The 17,769-nt window shown below is 42.5% G+C and overlaps 1 protein-coding gene across 1 annotated transcript in view; it reads right to left on the reverse strand.

Moving 5' to 3' along the window:
• pcsk1 (proprotein convertase subtilisin/kexin type 1) overlaps positions 1-17,769 on the reverse strand; it is a 103,103-nt gene that overhangs the window by 64,181 nt on the left and 21,153 nt on the right. Inside the window, exons 2-5 of the mRNA XM_068028839.1 lie at positions 12,088-12,192; positions 11,230-11,352; positions 5,264-5,410; positions 2,558-2,634 (exon numbers count right to left, since the gene is read on the reverse strand). Coding sequence (XP_067884940.1) covers positions 2,558-2,634; positions 5,264-5,410; positions 11,230-11,352; positions 12,088-12,192 — 452 coding nt within the window. The remainder of the gene's footprint in view (positions 1-2,557; positions 2,635-5,263; positions 5,411-11,229; positions 11,353-12,087; positions 12,193-17,769) is intronic.

The raw sequence follows: 17,769 nt of genomic DNA on the forward strand, positions 1-17,769 counted from the left end.
TCACTGAGTGATTACCATCTGACAAGCCCCTCCCCATCTGTGGTTTTGAGCTTGTGTCTTTCTGCAGCAGAGAGCAGAAGCTTCTGGACTCTGACATGTGCAGACCCAAGTGTGGATCCCTCTCTCTCTCCATTTCAGCTTACAAGCTTCAAACTCTGACTGTTGACTGACCACCTTTACACATTCCGGCTTCAATCAGAAACCCCATTGGAGGAAATCATCTGCATCACTGTCTCCAAGAGACCCACCGGACTAGTCATCAGCCTCTTCAAAATAAAAGCCTCAGGACCACCGAATTTAGCTAGAAGCCAGCCAAAGCACCAAATGCCACAGACTGTATACCTCTTTGTTCTATGGACTCTAACTCAACCAATCGACTTTTCCCCACTCTGTAACCTATTTGTGTGTGTGTAAACCTCTAGTGTTTGTGTGTAGTGAGTGTGCATGTCTGAGTGAAAGTTGGTGCGTAGTTTATTATTTTCATTTGTTCGGTTCAGGTGCAATAATGTTAACCTCTTTCATTGTTAAAGTCAAGAAAACCTGTCCGATTGGTTCTTGTTATGATCTTAGCAAGAAAGTAATCAACACACCTACTGAATTGGCCAGTATATCCACTTTAACAAAGAATTAAACCTGTTGTGGTCAAACAAGGAGAGGGAAAAGAGAGAAGCCCTTCAACCCCTCCTCACTTGACCATAGCACATGCCAATGAGGCAAATACGGTATATGACATTTTTCAACATGTCCTTTGTGCGTAGCAATGCTGGGTGCAAGGGACATCTGAACTTTCCTGGTACCAGGCTTACTAAAGACTTTGAGGGAAGGGATTTAAAGGCTATTTTCCAAAAAGATCAAAATTGTAGTGTGAGAACCTCAATATTCTAAAATCAGGCCAGCTTTAACTATTTTTCCAAATCTTACATGGTGTAGCCAGCCCACTTATGCTGCAGCAAGGCTTTGCACTGAGATTCTACTGTCCCATCCAAGGTGGGTGTTCCAATTACACTACAAATGGTGCAAGCACCTGCCCAAAATATACCAATGCTTTTGACACCAAAATATGAGTCAACTGAGGTGCAAGCAATTCAAAATCCCACCCTTCTGAGGAACCATTGTTCTTGCAGCAGAAAGGAAATTTATGGCCTTGATTTCTAATAATGGGAGACATAGACAGTCTTGGTCATTATCATGTGGTAAACAGCAGACTCAAAAATTGAATGATGATCATCTGAAGTTCTGTAACGAATTTAATTGCCGTCAGGGGTGTACAAGAAACAATTCAAATGAGATTTAAATTAGTTGGGTGTATCTCTGTCATTGCACAATAGTAAATTTGAATATAATCACTTGCATTGCAGCAAAATGAGATATGTGAAATGGAAGTATTTTTGGCTCTGGACAAACATAACAGGATCTAGCTCTGCGCTTGTAGAGTGAATTCCCTGTGAAAAACTAATGGGTATAAATTTTCAATAATACTAAAAACAAGAAATGCTGGAAATACTCAGCAGGTCTGGCAGCATCCGTGGAGAGAGAAGCAGAGTTCTGATGAAGGGTCACAGACCTGAAACATTAACTCTGCTTCTCTCTCCACAGATGCTGCCAGACCTGCTGATTATTTCCAGCATTTCTTGTTTTTATTTCAGATTTCCAGCATCGGCAGTATTTTGCTTTTATTTTAGGGTATAAATTTCCACCTGTCAGTAATTTTATTAAAAGTCAGTGTCGATACAAGGTGGACTATCCCATTTTGTGCTGATAGCAACTTTTCCACTCAAATTATTGACAGGAAAAAAGTTACTTTGTTAATGATAAAATAATTTAAAAATGCTTGAGTAATTTAAAGAAAGTTCCTAAAAGTTTTTTGAGTATTTGGTAATTATCAAGGTAAAGTGCTTGTACATTTTGCACTCAGTTGCATTGTGTACATCTAGATCATGGTCAAAACCACAGCACAACTCCTTCTACACTATTCCAATCACAGGGGAGAATCTCAGGTGTGTCATCCCAATCTCCTGTTGTAATTCTAGCGGAAATCTGAAGGAACAGTTGCTGACATTTCGGAAGTAGATCAGGGGAACCCCAGTAGAAATTCCTGGTGCATGTATCTTATTACCCTCCTTCCTCAGAATCCTCTTCTGTATAAGTGTGGAGTTCCCGTTTCCTATATCAATTATCCTTGTACCAATTAATACCAGGTTATGAACAACTTGCTGCTGTGAACCCACACCAACTTGGGCCTGGGAATCAAACTACCCAAACTCAGCTTATATTAGATAACTTTAATTGCCAAGAACTGTATGTAGCCTTTATTTTACCAGTGTGAGCTGATTCCAACCCATGTCCCATAGGTCAAAAAGCAAAAGAAATTCCTCCAGAAAATCCTCAGATTTTCCACCATAACTTCACCGGAAGTGTGGCAGAGGATTTGCACTGTATTTCCAGCAGTTACAGCATTAGAGAAAATAACTGGCCTTTTTTTAAACTTAGTATTTTCCTAACATGAGTCTCGATCCTGGTGTGTGATAAGTTTCACTGCGTTTTATATTAAACTTACTTATTTTCATTAGTTGGGTCATATCTAGGAAATGGATCAGGGTCATTATCATTAAAATCATAGCTTGCTTCTGGATCCTACAGAAATAAAAATGGAAAATAAAAGGATTAGTAGTCAAGATTCATAGTAAATTTTTAAAAACTTTTATATTCCATTTGCTTGACTTAGATAGAATATTGCTCAGGAATATTTGCAATCCAGGCCTACGGAGACTTTTAAAAAATCAAAACGTTGTGATTAGCTTTTATACCAATGCAAATCAGTTATATTATTGGAATGTAATGAAAAAATTCACAATCAATAGCAAGAGCTAACTCTTAAACTGTTGGTTCTATTACATCAAATTAAAATGTACATACATTTGCAAGGAAATCATGTAATAATTTGTCTCCTGTTGGTTATGGATAATAAAAATGATTGTATTTCTTTGTGATTAATAAACTATTTCAGACCAAATTGCAGGTATCAGTTAATGTAGAACATATCAGTGACCAAAACTAGGACTAATCTCTATAATTCAGTACCACACTATGCGGTGGATTTGCCCACTAAGTCACTTCAATAGCCCAACATCAGAGAATGTTTTAATTGAAATTTGCGGAGTAGCTTATACCCAAGTTATTACAGTTCATTGTTAAATGAGATTGTTGTGGAAAAACCCTGTCTTTATTCTGTGTACACCTGATTTTTAACATAGTATTTTCACTTTCAGTTCTATAGAGTTCCAATATTGACAAATTGCCTATGCATCAGTAATTGAGATATCATCAATTTATTTTAGTTTTGAATAGATCGTGGAAGTCATTTGGTTTCATTTAGAGTTTCAAAGGAAAATATTGACCAATAGATATGGAAATAACATAATAAAATAATTCATTGACAATCTATAGACCTAAATCATTTAATATTATAGCTATCTATTTATTATTGATCCATATTAAATTTCTTGTCCGCTATGATGTAGCACTTTTTTAAAATTCTATAATCATTGAAATGTATTAAAAAGTTTGTCATTATTTTGATGGAAATAAACTATTACATTAAAACAAGTCTTGTGATATATTTCAACGTAAATATATCCATGTACAATTTCTTATTAATCCTCTGGCCTTTTGCTTTTGGTGCACACTGTCTCCAAAAATGGGCCCAAGTTAATTTCTACTTCTACATGCAATCACTGGGTGCCCTTCCAAATCCCCACGTGAGCTGACTGAGACTGTCATGTAACCTAGGCTAGATTTGTGTTGCAGGAAAGGACAGCTCATAATCCAAAGGTGCAAAAGCTCACAGGGGAAGGAATGGCAAATATATGAAATTTGATCCCCTACAAGGAGATTCAGTTTAAAAATGTTACTATAATTTTTGGAGAGGAAAAATGTAGCAATTCCTCTCCTTGTGCACTAAAGTGATGCCTTTTGGTCATGTTTTCAGCTGTTATGATAGAAAGAAATATATAGCAGTGCATTTTATGTCTTGGTTATTCATGGGGTCTAATTCAAGCACATATATAATAATTATATATTTCTTGTCTGTGGTGGTCTGTTGTCTATATGTACAGTTCTTGTGATCTCTACTGGCTAAGTGTTCAGTTTTTGTGATTATCTATAGGCTATATGCTCAGTTGCAGGGGTGTTCTTTTGTTTATGTGTTCAGTTTTTGTGGTGGTTTACTGTCTTTATGGTTAGTTTTTATGTTTTTTTATTGGTTCAGTGCTTTTGTCTTTCCTCACCTTCTTCATATTCTTCCCCTTCCTCCCGCTCACATTATCCCTCTGCATAAAGTATGACATCATTTTTAACCTGAGTCTCATTATAGGAGTCACATTTCAGATATTTGTCACTCCTTCTGCTGTGAGCTTTTTCTCCTTTGCAGTATGCACCGTCCTTTCGTGCTCAGTGTCCAGTTCATTCAAACTGTCCTATAAAGTGCTTTGAGATGTCTCTTATATGTAATATAGGAATGTAAGTTATTGTTGATGTATCCAGATTTTGTGGTGGTCCATTGTCTATGTGTCCCATTATCACAACATTCTGTGAAATGTCCAATCAGTTTTGGTTTTCCAGTCATTATGAACTCATCTGCTATACTCTTGACCGAAGTAATTTTGGTAGTCTCTCAAAGAGAAGTCACCATATTCCCTTGCAATTTATTTGCAGTTGGTTTGCACTCAAAACATTGGCAAGGCAGTAGCAAAATGAGTCTGACTTCCTGGCAGTCTATTTAGGTTTCCACTGTTTGCACACAGGCCTTGCTTATTTAGAATTCAGATTCAGAGGATCTGAATTTTGGTTGCTAGGAGCCTGAATTCATCCATGTACTCATCCCCTGTATGTGGGTTCCAAAATCAACTCAGCACAACTGAAATTCCTGTTTACCCATCCTTATCAATGATCATATTTATTAAACAATCTATAAAATTAATAATGCAATAATAAACCAAATACCTGAATCAGCACCTAGTTGTGAGATCATTGGTTTAATTTCCATCATAAATGGAATGAAATCTGTTCTCAGAATCGTGCCAGAGAAAATGTGGCAGTGAAAATTTGGAAACCATAGTAATTCTTGAGCCTTGGACATCTGTTGTTGCCCATAAATGGTTGTAGTGATAACAAATCTTATTCAAACCTTATTTCAGTTTCTGGAGAGTTATGATTAATCATGAAGACAAGTAAACCTAAACATAGTCCTTTCAATTTTACTTACATAGTTTGCTTGAATATCCGTGTGGTTCCATTCCAATCCATCATCAAGAACAGTAAGCACAATTCCTTTGCCAGTTATTCCCTTTTTCCACACTGGGATAACATGAAGGTCCAGTTTTGGGAGGGATGATGAGGTCCTTGTATCTTGCTTTAGAAAGAGAAATATATAAAATATTAGAGTTTGGTATTAGATTTTTCTTTAATAACAAGTGCCATCTCTAAAAGATGAGTTTTCCTTTGAAACTAAGAGCTTTGAGCAGCAAGCAATTAATTAGTAGATAAATAATTGAAAGTTATGGGTGGTTGTTGAGAGCTCTGGTGAATCATAGCTTACACAAATGTACCCCTGTCTCCACAGAAATTACCAGCAGGCATGTCTCATCCTTCTTTGCTCTACTGTCAGTGAATCTATAGCAACTATTCTTTGAAATATGACTCACCCGATTGCAGTGATTGATTTGCAGCCTAACATTCAGCGCCATGTCTTCTACAGCTGGGGGTAAATGTTTTTATTAATTCTGGGGATGTGGGTGTCACTGGCTAGGCCAGCATTTAATCCCTAATTGTCCTTGAGAAGGTAGTGGTGAGCTGCCTTCTTGTACTGCTGCAGTCCATGTGGGGTAGGTAGACTAACAGTGCTGTAAGGAAGGGAGTTCCAGGATCTTGACCCAGTGATGGTGAAGGAACGGCGATATAGTTCCAAGTCAGTATGGTGTGTGGCTTGGAGGGGAATTTGCAGGTGGTGGTGTTCCCATCCATTTGCTGCCTTTGTCCTTCTAGATGGTAAAGGTTGCAGGTTTAGAAGATGCTGTCGAAAGACCCAGTGCATCTTGTATGTGGTACACGCTGCTGCAATTGTGCATCTGTGGTGATGGAGTGAATGTTGAAGGTGGTGGATGGGTGCCAATCAAGTGGGCTGCTTTGTCCTGGATGGTGTTGAGCTTCTTGAGTGTTGTTGGAGCTGCATCCATTCAGGCAAGTGGAGAGTATTCCATCACACTCCTGACTGCCTTGTAGATGGTAGACAGGCATTGGGGAGACAGGACTTGAGTTACTCGCTGCAGAATTCCCAGCCTCTCACCTACCCTTGTGGCCACAGCATTTATGTGGTTGGTCCAGTTCAGTTTCTGGTCAATGGTGACCCACAGGATATTGATCGTGAGGGATTCAGTGATCGTAATGCCATTGAATGTCAAGGGGAGATGAATAGATTCTCTCTTGCTTGAGATGGTCATTGCCTGGCACTAATGTGGTGTGAATGTTACTTGCCACTTATCAGCCCAAGCCTGGATGTTGTCCAGGTCTTGCTGCATATGGACATGGGCTGCTTCAGTATCCGAGGAGTCGGGAATGGTGCTAAATATTGTACAATCATCCGCGAACATCCCCATTTCCGACCTTATGATAGAGGGAAGGTCATTGATGAAGCAGCTGAAGATGGTTGGGCCTAGGACACTACCCTGAGGAACTCCTGCAGTGATGTCCTGGGACTGAGATGATTGACCTCCAACAACCACAACCATCTTCCTTTGTGCTAGGTATGACTCCAACCTTCCTGATTCCCATTTGCTAAGGATCCTTGATGCCATATTAAGTCAAATGCTGCCTTGATGTCAAGGGCAGTTACATTCACCTCACCTCTTGAGTTCAGCTCTTTTGTCCATGTTTGGACCAAGGCTGTAATGAGGTCAGGAGCTGAGTAGTCCTGGTAGAACCCAAACTGAGTGTCATTGAGCAGGTTATTGCTGAGCAAGTTCCAGTTGATAGCACTGTTGAAAACCCTTTACATCACTTTGCTGATGAACAGGAATAGACTGATAGGACAGCAATTGGCCAGGTTGGATTTGTCCTGCTTTTTGTGCACAGGACATACCCAGGCAATATTCCACATTGCTGGGTAGGTGCCAGTATTGTAGCTGTACTGGAACAGCTTTGCTGTAGGCGCAGCTAATTCTGGAGCACAAGTCTTCAGTACTATTGCTGGAATGTTGTCAGGGCCCAATGCCTTTGCTGTATCCAAGGCCTGCAGTCATTTCTTGATATCACATGAAGTGAATTGGATTGGCTGAAAACTGGCATCTATGATGCTGGGGCCTCAGTTGGAGGCCGAGATGGATCATCCACTTGGCACTTCTGGCTGAAGATGGATGCAAATGCTTCAGCCATGTCTTTTGCACTTAACTGCTGCACTCCCCCATCGTAGAGGATGGGGATGTTTGTGGAGCCTCCTTCTCCTGTCAGTAGTTTAATTGCCCACCACCACTTCTTTCCCTGTTTGGGCCAGTTTTTTTTAAACTTTCTCTATTTTAGCTGTAGGAATGTATTTGCTAAAGCTGTTTTACCTGTCATCTTCAAATCTAGACTTCATCTTCTCACCACAGCTGCCACCATATGTGATGCAACATAAATGAGATGCGTGGAGTCCTGTTATGTTGCAGATCTTAAAACAAGTTTATTACAGCTAAACTATTCTACAGTACAGAGGTAACTATTTACAGAACTTGCCTTTGGGTGTTCCAGTTACAGAGTGACTCTGTCTTGTAGTTACATGACTGCATCCTGGTGCCTAGCTCATTAGCATACTAAGATCTTAAAGGGATATCACTCTTAAAGGCAATCATACAACACATCTCATATTGGAGTATTTTATAGACTTTCTTTACTCAATAAGAAATCAGTTCTCTTGTTGTCTCCACTCTTTCGGGCAATTGTATATTATTGGTGTTGTGTGACACATTTGACTGAAACCCAAATATTTGTGAAACTATTAATCCTTGTCGACTTCTTTCTTTTGGGCCTCCTTATCTCGAGAGACAATGGATACGCGCCTGGAGGTGGTCAGTGGTTTGTGAAGCAGCGCCTGGAGTGGCTATAAAGGCCAATTCTGGAGTGGCAGGCTCTTCCACAGGTGCTGCAGAGAAATTTGTTTGTCGGGGCTGTTGCACAGTTGGCTCTCCCCTTGCGCCTCTGTCTTTTTTCCTGCCAACTGCTAAGTCTCTTCGACTCGCCACAATTTAGCCCTGTCTTTATGGCTGCCCGCCAGCTCTGGCGAATGCTGGCAACTGACTCCCACGACTTGTGATCAATGTCACACGATTTCATGTCGCATTTGCAGACGTCTTTATAGCGGAGACATGGACGGCCGGTGGGTCTGATACCAGTGGCGAGCTCGCTGTACAATGTATCTTTGGGGATCCTGCCATCTTCCATGCGGCTCACATGGCCAAGCCATCTCAAGCGCCGCTGACCCAGTAGTGTGTACAAGCTGGGAATGTTAGCCGCTTCAAGGACTTCTGTGTTGGAGATATGGTCCTGCCACCTGATGCCAAGTATTCTCCGGAGGCAGCGAAGATGGAATGAATTGAGACGTTGCTCTTGGCTGGCATACGTTGTCCAGGCCTCGCTGCCATAGAGCAAGGTACTGAGGACACAGGCCTGATACACTCGGACTTTTGTGTTCCGTGTCAGTGCGCCATTTTCCCACACTCTCTTGGCCAGTCTGGACATAGCAGTGGAAGCCTTACCCATGCGCTTGTTGATTTCTGCATCTAGAGACAGGTTACTCCTTGTCGACTAAAATATACCAAAGTATGCAAATGAAGCTAAAGCTAATTTGCACCTGCCTCCACAATTTTTTAAACCTTTCTTCCTCTGAATGGTTTGCTAACACCTATTAATGAGCGTGGAGACTGAACACAGTTTCTACAAGAGATCCAAAGCAAAAACAGCCTTCAAATTGGACAAAAGTAGCAATCACAATCAGAAAAACACATAATTGCTTGCTGTAGAAAATGGTAATATCACACTGGTGCACTATAGTTGATCTATGGGTTGAGGTTTGAAGTATATTGGTAAAACAACATACAGGAGGTAATTCTCCAAGTACATGGCAGTGGCAAGATATGTCCCCAGCCATTAGCAAAATGGAAAATTGCAAGACCTTAGCTTAGTTGCTTATACGTTCACAATGGTGCTCTGCTGAGTTTCAGAGAAAATCTAATGGATATAATGTTCAACGTGGCAGACATCATTGTTCAATGGCACACTGGTACAACTGGAATAGAGATTGTAGACAAAGTTGTTCTCTTGGGTAACATTAGAAGGCCAAAGTATGAAAGAAGTTAAGCAGAGGACAGCAATTGCAAAAGAGGTGATCAACAACATGAAATCAGAAAATCCATTTGTTGATAAAAGTAAAATGCATATCTTTCTTACATGTGACCAATAGCATTATACAGATGTGAAAATTGTACTTTAAATGCTGAAGTCAGGAGATTAGAGGCATTTGATGATTGTATTGTTGAAATATGTTGTAATTGAATTAAACAAGAAGTAAGTCTAATAACAGAGTCCTTGAACAAACATGAGGAAAGAGAAAAGTAATGAAGCTGATTATGATCAGAAAAATGACATATATTAATAACATAATTGAAGGAAAAGTTATTGGGGTTGTTACTTTTGGGAAATATTGGGGGGTAATTTTGACGTTGGGGGATAGTGTAAAACAGGCACTATCAGGTCAGCTGCCATTTAAGTCAATAGAAATTAAAATTGGGAACTGTTTGTTAAGGACAGTTAATGACCCTTTTTACATTATAACCCAAAGCCAAAAACACCCCCATTGATGCTCACAAATGAAAATTTAGGTAACAAAGCATGTGGCTAGAAGATCTGATGGAATGGGCAGGTGTAAATTCATGGGCTGAGGAGAGACCAGGAGGACAATTTTATATGAAGTTCTGTTGAGTGGGCAGTGGATAGGGCCAGCTGATTGCTATGGCAGAAGGCCCAAGAAATTTAACTGGACAAGCCACATAAATGCAACGGCTACTAGAGCAGGAAGATTGGTCTGAGCCAATTTCAAATTGGATGCCTTTCAGGTGTCCTTGGGATGCAGGATGTTAATCCCAGAACTCAGGACTCATTGTGCTGTTTTGCAACAAAATCCAATTTCTACCCCATACAGTGCGGAAATCATTCCCCATAGCTAAAGAAGTTTTAGATACAGCTAAACAGGTAAGGGAGTGTGCAGCCTTAATGTGACATGAAAGTGGTAAGTATTACCTGCCCTTAAGTGAATTAAAATGGCACAATGTCACAATATTGTCACCATATCACTATATAGAATGTCACAATACTTCCTCTGGGTAAAATTTTCCCCATGACCTCCAAACCAATGTTTTCTGAAATGATGAGGAAATTGGTTCTTTTTACTTCGGAGCATGAAGCTATGTCTCCAGCACTCCGATGAAAAGTCTCAGGACATCTACACAAAAGTTTAGTCAATAGAGATCAAAGGAAAATTTGCAAATGCTGAAAATCTGAAATAAAAGCGGTAAATAATGGAGATACAAGTCTGTTGGAAATCTGCAAAGGGAAAAGACAAATTAACAACAGCAGTGAAATTAGGAAACACTTCTACATGCAAGGGATGGTGGAGGTTTGGAACTCTTTTCTGCAAACAGCAGTTGATGCTGGGCCAATTGTTAATTTAAAATCTTAGATTGACAGATTTTGTGAATCAAAGGCATTAGGGATATGGGGTAAAGGCGGGTATATGGAGTTACATCACTGATCAGCCATGATTTCATTGATTGAATAGCTCAAAGGGCTAAATGGCCAACTCTTGTTCCTATGTTCCTAATACGTCAAAAATACTGTGTGTGGAGCCACCAAAAAAATTATTGGAATATATCTGCTCTCCATTTATTCAGGTATAAAAATGTTATTGTACCACTCCTGATGCCTGCCAGGATCACATATTGGGAAATTCTGTATCCCCAGCCCATGATTTTGCATCCATTAAAGTCAATAGATGGAAAATCAAAGGTTGGGACTGTGCAATTTGCTAATGCCTGATCCAGGCATATGCCAGAAGTGGCACAATGGAATTTTAATCCATCATCTGGCACTTGCAGTAATTCTTTAAATTTACAATGTTTTACTGCTACTAATTATAGTACTTACCAGATACCATTGTTGATTCCACATGGGATCGCTAAACATTTTCTCTGCCATGCAGTCTATACAGTCCCTTGCTGGAGAACGCTTACTTCTTTGCTTTTCATACTGTTGTTCTGCCCAAGACACCTATGGTTAATCAAAACACAGAAGAATAGCATGGGAGGGACTAGACTTCAGCTTGTTGTTTGTTACATCATTCACATGCACTGTGGGACAAACAGGATAGAATCCAATGAAATATTGTTTACTCTTTTGTCTAAAAAATGGGATAAAAATCCTTCTTCATTGTTATTCACATGCCACTAATGGCAGAAACATATGGGCCAGGCATTCCCCAGCAAGGCATTATGTCAGAGAATTGGCACTATAGTGTCATAGTTGTCACCAACCCATCTTCCCATTTAGTTAGACTGCATGATGAGAACTCGCTCGGGGGAACTATCATAGCTCAAATTAATCCTTTACTAACCAGATTTCCGCACAAATGTGCCTCCAGTACAATTGCTGAATAACAATTAGGAATGGGAATTTTAGTTAATTTATTTCCCCTTTTGCTAGTTAGGAGCAGCTTATTTCATTGATTTCAATGGAATGAAAATCAGACGTGTTCTGTAAGAGTGGATAATCTGCCTCACCAAATACCCACCCAAGAGGTGAACAACAAAATCTACGCAGAGTCATAGAAAAGTGAATACAAAGATTGGCTCGATAGATATATATGAATAATTGCAAAATAGGAAATACTAAATCATACATGTATATTTTTCCTATAAACTCAGTATTAATCATTTTAAATTTTGTTTAAATGTTAAAAATACCATCTATAATGTCTTGTTTAATATTTCTAGAAATAAATCATACCCGTTCATCTTCAAATAATCGTTTTGTAAAGTGATCAGCACTCCTTCGAGACCGTCTTGGATGAATTTTGTGTCTAAGTAGATAGTGATTTTGAAGTGCTCCAATCTAAATAGGTAAAGATTGAAGAGAATGTTCAATATAAATGAAAGTATTGTATTAGATGCAAGAAGCAAAGTAACATTTTATTCCCAAAGGGCTTTCTACTGCAGTACCTTCTGAGTTCTCGAGATTGTGCCTTTGAACTGGATAATTGAAAATGCCACTATATTATTTAAGAAGGAAGACAGAAACCTGGTAATTTCCGATTGGCCAGTTTAACAACAGTTGTGGGGAAGTTACTGGAATCTATCATCAGAAACAGTGGGCAGAATCTTTTCCACTTAGTCCTGGTCAGAAAGCCAATCAACTAAATTGCATGCTGTTGCTCTTTCCCAGAGCAAACTAATTATCATGCTGCCTCTGGATTCCCTGACCAATCAGGGAGGCCAGGCGGGATGACGCACCTAAAGTAGCAATGAAGGATCTCTACTCAAAGGGACCTCAACATGACTTAAAATGGCAGCAGTGATTGCAGCATACAATCCAGTGTGAAGGAACAAAGAACTCCAGTATGGATGGAAGACATGGAAAGACTGCCTCCTGGTTCACAGACTCATCCCTGGAGATGATAATTGATGCAGTGAGGGTACAGAGAGGTTTTCTTCCTTGAGGATGGCAGGAGGAGGCTAATCAGCCTCACCAGGAAGGCGTGGCTAAAAGTAACAGAGGCTGTAAGCAGCCGAAGTGCGGTGCCAAGGACATGGGTCCAGTGTAGGAAAAGGTTTAATGACCTTATGAAGTCTGGCAAAATGAGTGTCCTGCCATTCGTTGCTGGCAGCCATCACTCTCTCACCTCCTTAGCATTTTCCGACACAGCACTCCTCTGATTGACACATCTTGCTGTCACATACATTGCTTTCTCTCCAATATCCTCCTCAAATTCCCATCAGACAATACTTATACTCACCCTTAACCTATTGCCCTCTCACTTCCATTCCTCACAGTCACCCTCCTCAAATGTTTACCCTCCATCCTCGGCAATCAGCTCAATTCACACACTCATAACTCTCTGCCTTTACTCATTGCAGGAGAAGAGAGCCTACAATTCCAGAGAGAGCCAGAGAACCAGGGATTAGGTTGTAGCCATGGCCACACTGATCGCAAGGGAGGAGGAAGCCCTGGTGATCGGCACAGTGGCACAAGTACTGACCTTTGGGAATGGAGAGATGGGAGTGGTGCAGAGACCTGATGATGATTAGATGTCACACTGCCACTTGACACTTAAATGTCACTCATGTTCAATGAACATCACTAATACATTAAATGTCATAATCTACCCTATGTTAACTTGGAACCATATTTCACCTACATTTAGCACTAACTCATGTCTTTCATCTCCCACAGGTGTGTTGACTATCCTGATGGAGGAAATGAGGGAGGGGTCCAAGAATTCCACAGAGGAGGACCAGCACTCTGAGGATGCACTATCACATGACATGGGCACCCTCCACCAGTGCAGATACACACACCTAAGTGGGTCCAGCTTCTCAGGTAGATAGGGTGGCACATGTTAGGAACATCGGAGCAGGAGTAGGCCATTCAGTCCATCAAGCCTGCTCCGATATTCAATTAGATCATGTCTGATCATCTACCTCAATGCCACTTTCCCAGGTTATCCCCATATCCCTTGAAGTCATTTGTATCCAGAAATCTATCGATTTCTGTCTTGAACATAGTCAATGATTGAGCTTCCACAGCCCTCTGGAGTAAAGAATTCCAAAGATTCACCAACCTCTGAGTGAAGAAATTCCTCCTCATCTCAGTCTTCCGTTTCCTCAATCTCTCCTAATAAGACAATCCCGCCATCCCAGGGATTAGTCTGATGAACCTCCGTTGCACTCCCCCCATGGCAAGTATATTTTTCTTTGGATGAGGAGACCAAAACTGTACAGAATACTCCAGCTGTGGGTCTCACCAAGGCTCAATACAATTGCAGCAACACTTCTTTACTCCTGTACTCAAAACCCCTTGCAATGAAGGCCAATTACCATGTGCCTGCCTAACTGTTTGCTGCACCTGCATGCTAGCTTTTAGTGACTCGTGAACAAGCAGAATCACAGGCTGGATCTTGTGAAGGCAGCGGGGTCCCCAACGCTGGGCTGAAAAGGTGGGGGGATTCCCGCCTTGGCCGTTTCGCGTCCCCCTCCCCCTCCCCAGTGTGATCCTCTGTTGTTCTGGAGCATAATTTCCGGTGCTGGGATCCCCAACCCTTTAAAGACAGGGATCCCGCCTCCAAGAGCTGCCAGCCAATCACAGGGCCAGCAGCTCAGCAATATTGGCAGCACCACCATGAGCGGTGGCCACTGCCAGTCATGCAAAGGCCTCGGACATAGGCGTAGTGCTGGAACCCTGGACCTCAGGTAAATGAGACGGGGTCGCCAAGGCCAGTCCGATCGGCCCCAGTGATGGGGGTTGGGGGGTGTGATCGTAAAGCCTGGGGAGTGGGGGGAATGCTGGGAAGTGCATTGTTTCCTGGCCGGTGCCCTCCGTGAGTCACAGATTGCCCACGGAGGAGGGAACCCAACCCCCCACTCCCCCCGAAGGCAACACCCGCCGCTGGTCAGATCCCAGCAGTGGCGGGAAGAGGCCCTTAACTGGCCGTTAAATGGCAACATTTGGCCTCTGGGCAGGAAGACCAACATCGGCCTATCCCTCCCCTGGCAAGATTGCTTGGCGACAGAGCGGAGATGGGCCATTCGCCCACGCCACCCATCGCAATTCTATGGGCCCCCCACCTCAGACTTCAGGCCCATAAAAAACAGCCCCATATATGAGCAAGAGCAGGTATTGGAGAGAGGGACAGCAGTGAAGAGTCCCCGTCAGAGAGTGCAGGACACTTCAAGCTCTTCTCAGCTGGACACAGATGCTGAGCCTTGGAATGATACACTAACAGGGAGCTTGTGAAGCAACAATGGGAAATGTGTGTGCTTCTGCCAGAATTTCCAGAGGCAGTGCACACCCTTACACAGAAAGTAGAGGATTACATCTCTAGCATGAGTGCAATGATGTCTCAGGCATTTGCACTCCATTGAAAGAGTGGCCAATCTTATAGCGAATCAGAACGCCCATACCAATGGCCAGCACACTTTGGCTACCAGTTTACACAACATTCATCAAAGCATTACCTTGGTAGCTGAATGCCACACTGACATGCAGCCCAGTGTGCTCTGCACTTGGTTAGCAGGGAAGTGCAGGTGGGCCCTGAGAGGGAAGATGGAGAAAGGGCTCATGGCAGTGGGGGCTCTTCTCAAAGCCACCACTTCTCAGCCCTATCCCATTCCCCTGCTCTGTGTCCTACCCTGATGACAGAATCAGCCCCTGCAAACATGCAGCTGAGGCAGTATTTTGCCAGGCCCTCATGGGCTTCAAGACAAAGAGGACATCTGCCATGAGAATTACATGTGCCAGAGCAGGGAAACGAGCAGCCTGCCTCAAGCTCTGCTGAAGGCACAGGGGTAGCACCACATGGAAGTAATAGAAGGTGTTACGACCGGGTGAGAAAGGTGTCTTTTCTCTCTTGGGGTTCATGTGTCCTCAGTGGATTCAGAGGCTTGTGAGAAAGAGATGGGAGCAGACAGGAGCGAGATCTTCTCAGTCCAGGAACAAACAGACACTCTGAGTTCAAACTCTCTGTGGCCAGTTCAAAAGAAAACCCTGGAACAGCCAGGTAGTCATGTGACCACCTGGTCTCACTAGTCCTGGCCCTTGTGGATTGTATCCTCCTTAGCAGGCCCTGGAATGCACTTCCTCACTGTCAATGTCTGTTAGTATGTAAATGTTTTTTCCAGCCACAGCTGATCTATTTAACAAGTTCTTTCTTCACTCCAGTAACAGTTTAAAATCAATGTTCATGACAAAATTAATATGTCTCATTCTTGGTAGGTGGGGACCTAGCATGACAAAAGCATATGTGGAAAAGATTTACATTGCACAATGAGATTTACTCAGGTGCTTATAACATTGTTACTGTTTCATTGATGCTCTTTACTTGAATGAAAGAATGAGTTTATATGAACTACTCATTGTCGCAGCCTCTACTTTGTTGGATCATCCATTGACCCTGGTCAGTTTCATTCAGTGAATGGAATGAGCTGCCTTCATGAGGAGGTAAGGCTGTGAATGTGATGGATGGCTAGGTTTATGTAGGGAGGAGGTTTGCTGGTGCTTCGGGGTGGCGAATGGGGGTGTTTGCACAGAGGTTGTGATGAGAAGCTTTCAATGCTGCCAGTACACTTCTCAAATGAAACATGCCTGGATGAGACAGTCATGGCTTCTCTGGCAAACAGGTCTGTAACTGCAGGCACCAACAGTTCATCAGGATGCTCCTCCCCCTTCTCTGAGGATGCTGGGTGTTCTCCACCTTCTTCGGGTAGCAACATCAATCCTGTCTGCAACTGCATGTTGTGCAAGGCATAGCAGACCACTACAATCCTGGAAATCCTTGCTGGGGCATGTTGAAGGGCACCTCCAGATCTGTTTTAGCAAGCCAATGGCCCTGGTGGTGAGATGGCTCCTGTTGTACTTCTCCTGTGCCTCTGTCATAGGATTCCTCACTGGGGTCATTGGCCAGGTCTTGAGTGGGTATTCCTTGTCCCCCAACATACAACCGCTGAAGCTGTCTGGTGGAGAAAAGACCTGCAGAATCTGAGATGGTTGAAACATGAAAGAGTCATGGCAGCTCCCTGGGTACTTGTGCACACTTGCATGATCCTCTTGTAGTGGTCACATACCAGCTGCACATTAAGGGAATGGAAGCTCTTCTGATCAACAAATACGCCCACGAGAGCAGTTTATGAACCTGGGACCAGTAGAAATCCTGTGAGGGAAGCAAAGCCGACCGCCCTCTGGGTTTGACTCACCTCATCTGTCTCAACGTGAATATATTTGAAAGCCCTCACAACCAAGGCATTGGGGACCTGATTGATACAGTTGTGGGCTGCAGATTGGGAAATTCGACAGATATCACTAGCAGATCCTTGGAAGAATACTGTTACGACCGAGGTGGGAGCAATGCATTGTCAATTCAGACCCATCACTCCACAGGTTGTGGCATATTATTTGAAGTTTTCCCACCCAACCGGAAAACAGCCAAATTAAACATTCTAGTATCCCCCAGAATAAAACAGACCAAACCAGGTTTTTTTTATTATTCATTCTTGGGATGTGGGTGTCGCTGGCTGGCTAGCATTTATTACCCATCCCTAATTGCCCTTGAGAAGGTGGTGGTGAGCTGCCTACTTGAACTGCTGCAGTCCATGTGGGGTAAGTACACCCACAGTGCTGTTAGGAAGGGAGTTCCAGAATTTTGACCCAGCGACAGTGAAGGAATCGTGATATAGTTCCAAGTCAGGATGGTGTGTGACTTGGAGGGGAACTTGCAGGTGGTGGTGTTCTCATGCATCTGCTGCCCTTGTCCTTCTAGGTGGTAGAGGTCCCGGGTTTGGAAGGTGCTGTTTAAGGAGCCTTGGTGCATTGCTGCAGTGCATCTTGTAGATGGTACACACTGCTGCCACTGTGCGTCAGTGGTGGAGGGAATGAATGTTGAAGGTTTTGGATGGAGTGCCAATCAAGCGGGCTGCTTTG

The sequence above is a fragment of the Heterodontus francisci genome, chromosome 4 (genome assembly GCF_036365525.1).
Source record: "Heterodontus francisci isolate sHetFra1 chromosome 4, sHetFra1.hap1, whole genome shotgun sequence".
Lineage (NCBI taxonomy): Eukaryota > Metazoa > Chordata > Chondrichthyes > Heterodontiformes > Heterodontidae > Heterodontus > Heterodontus francisci.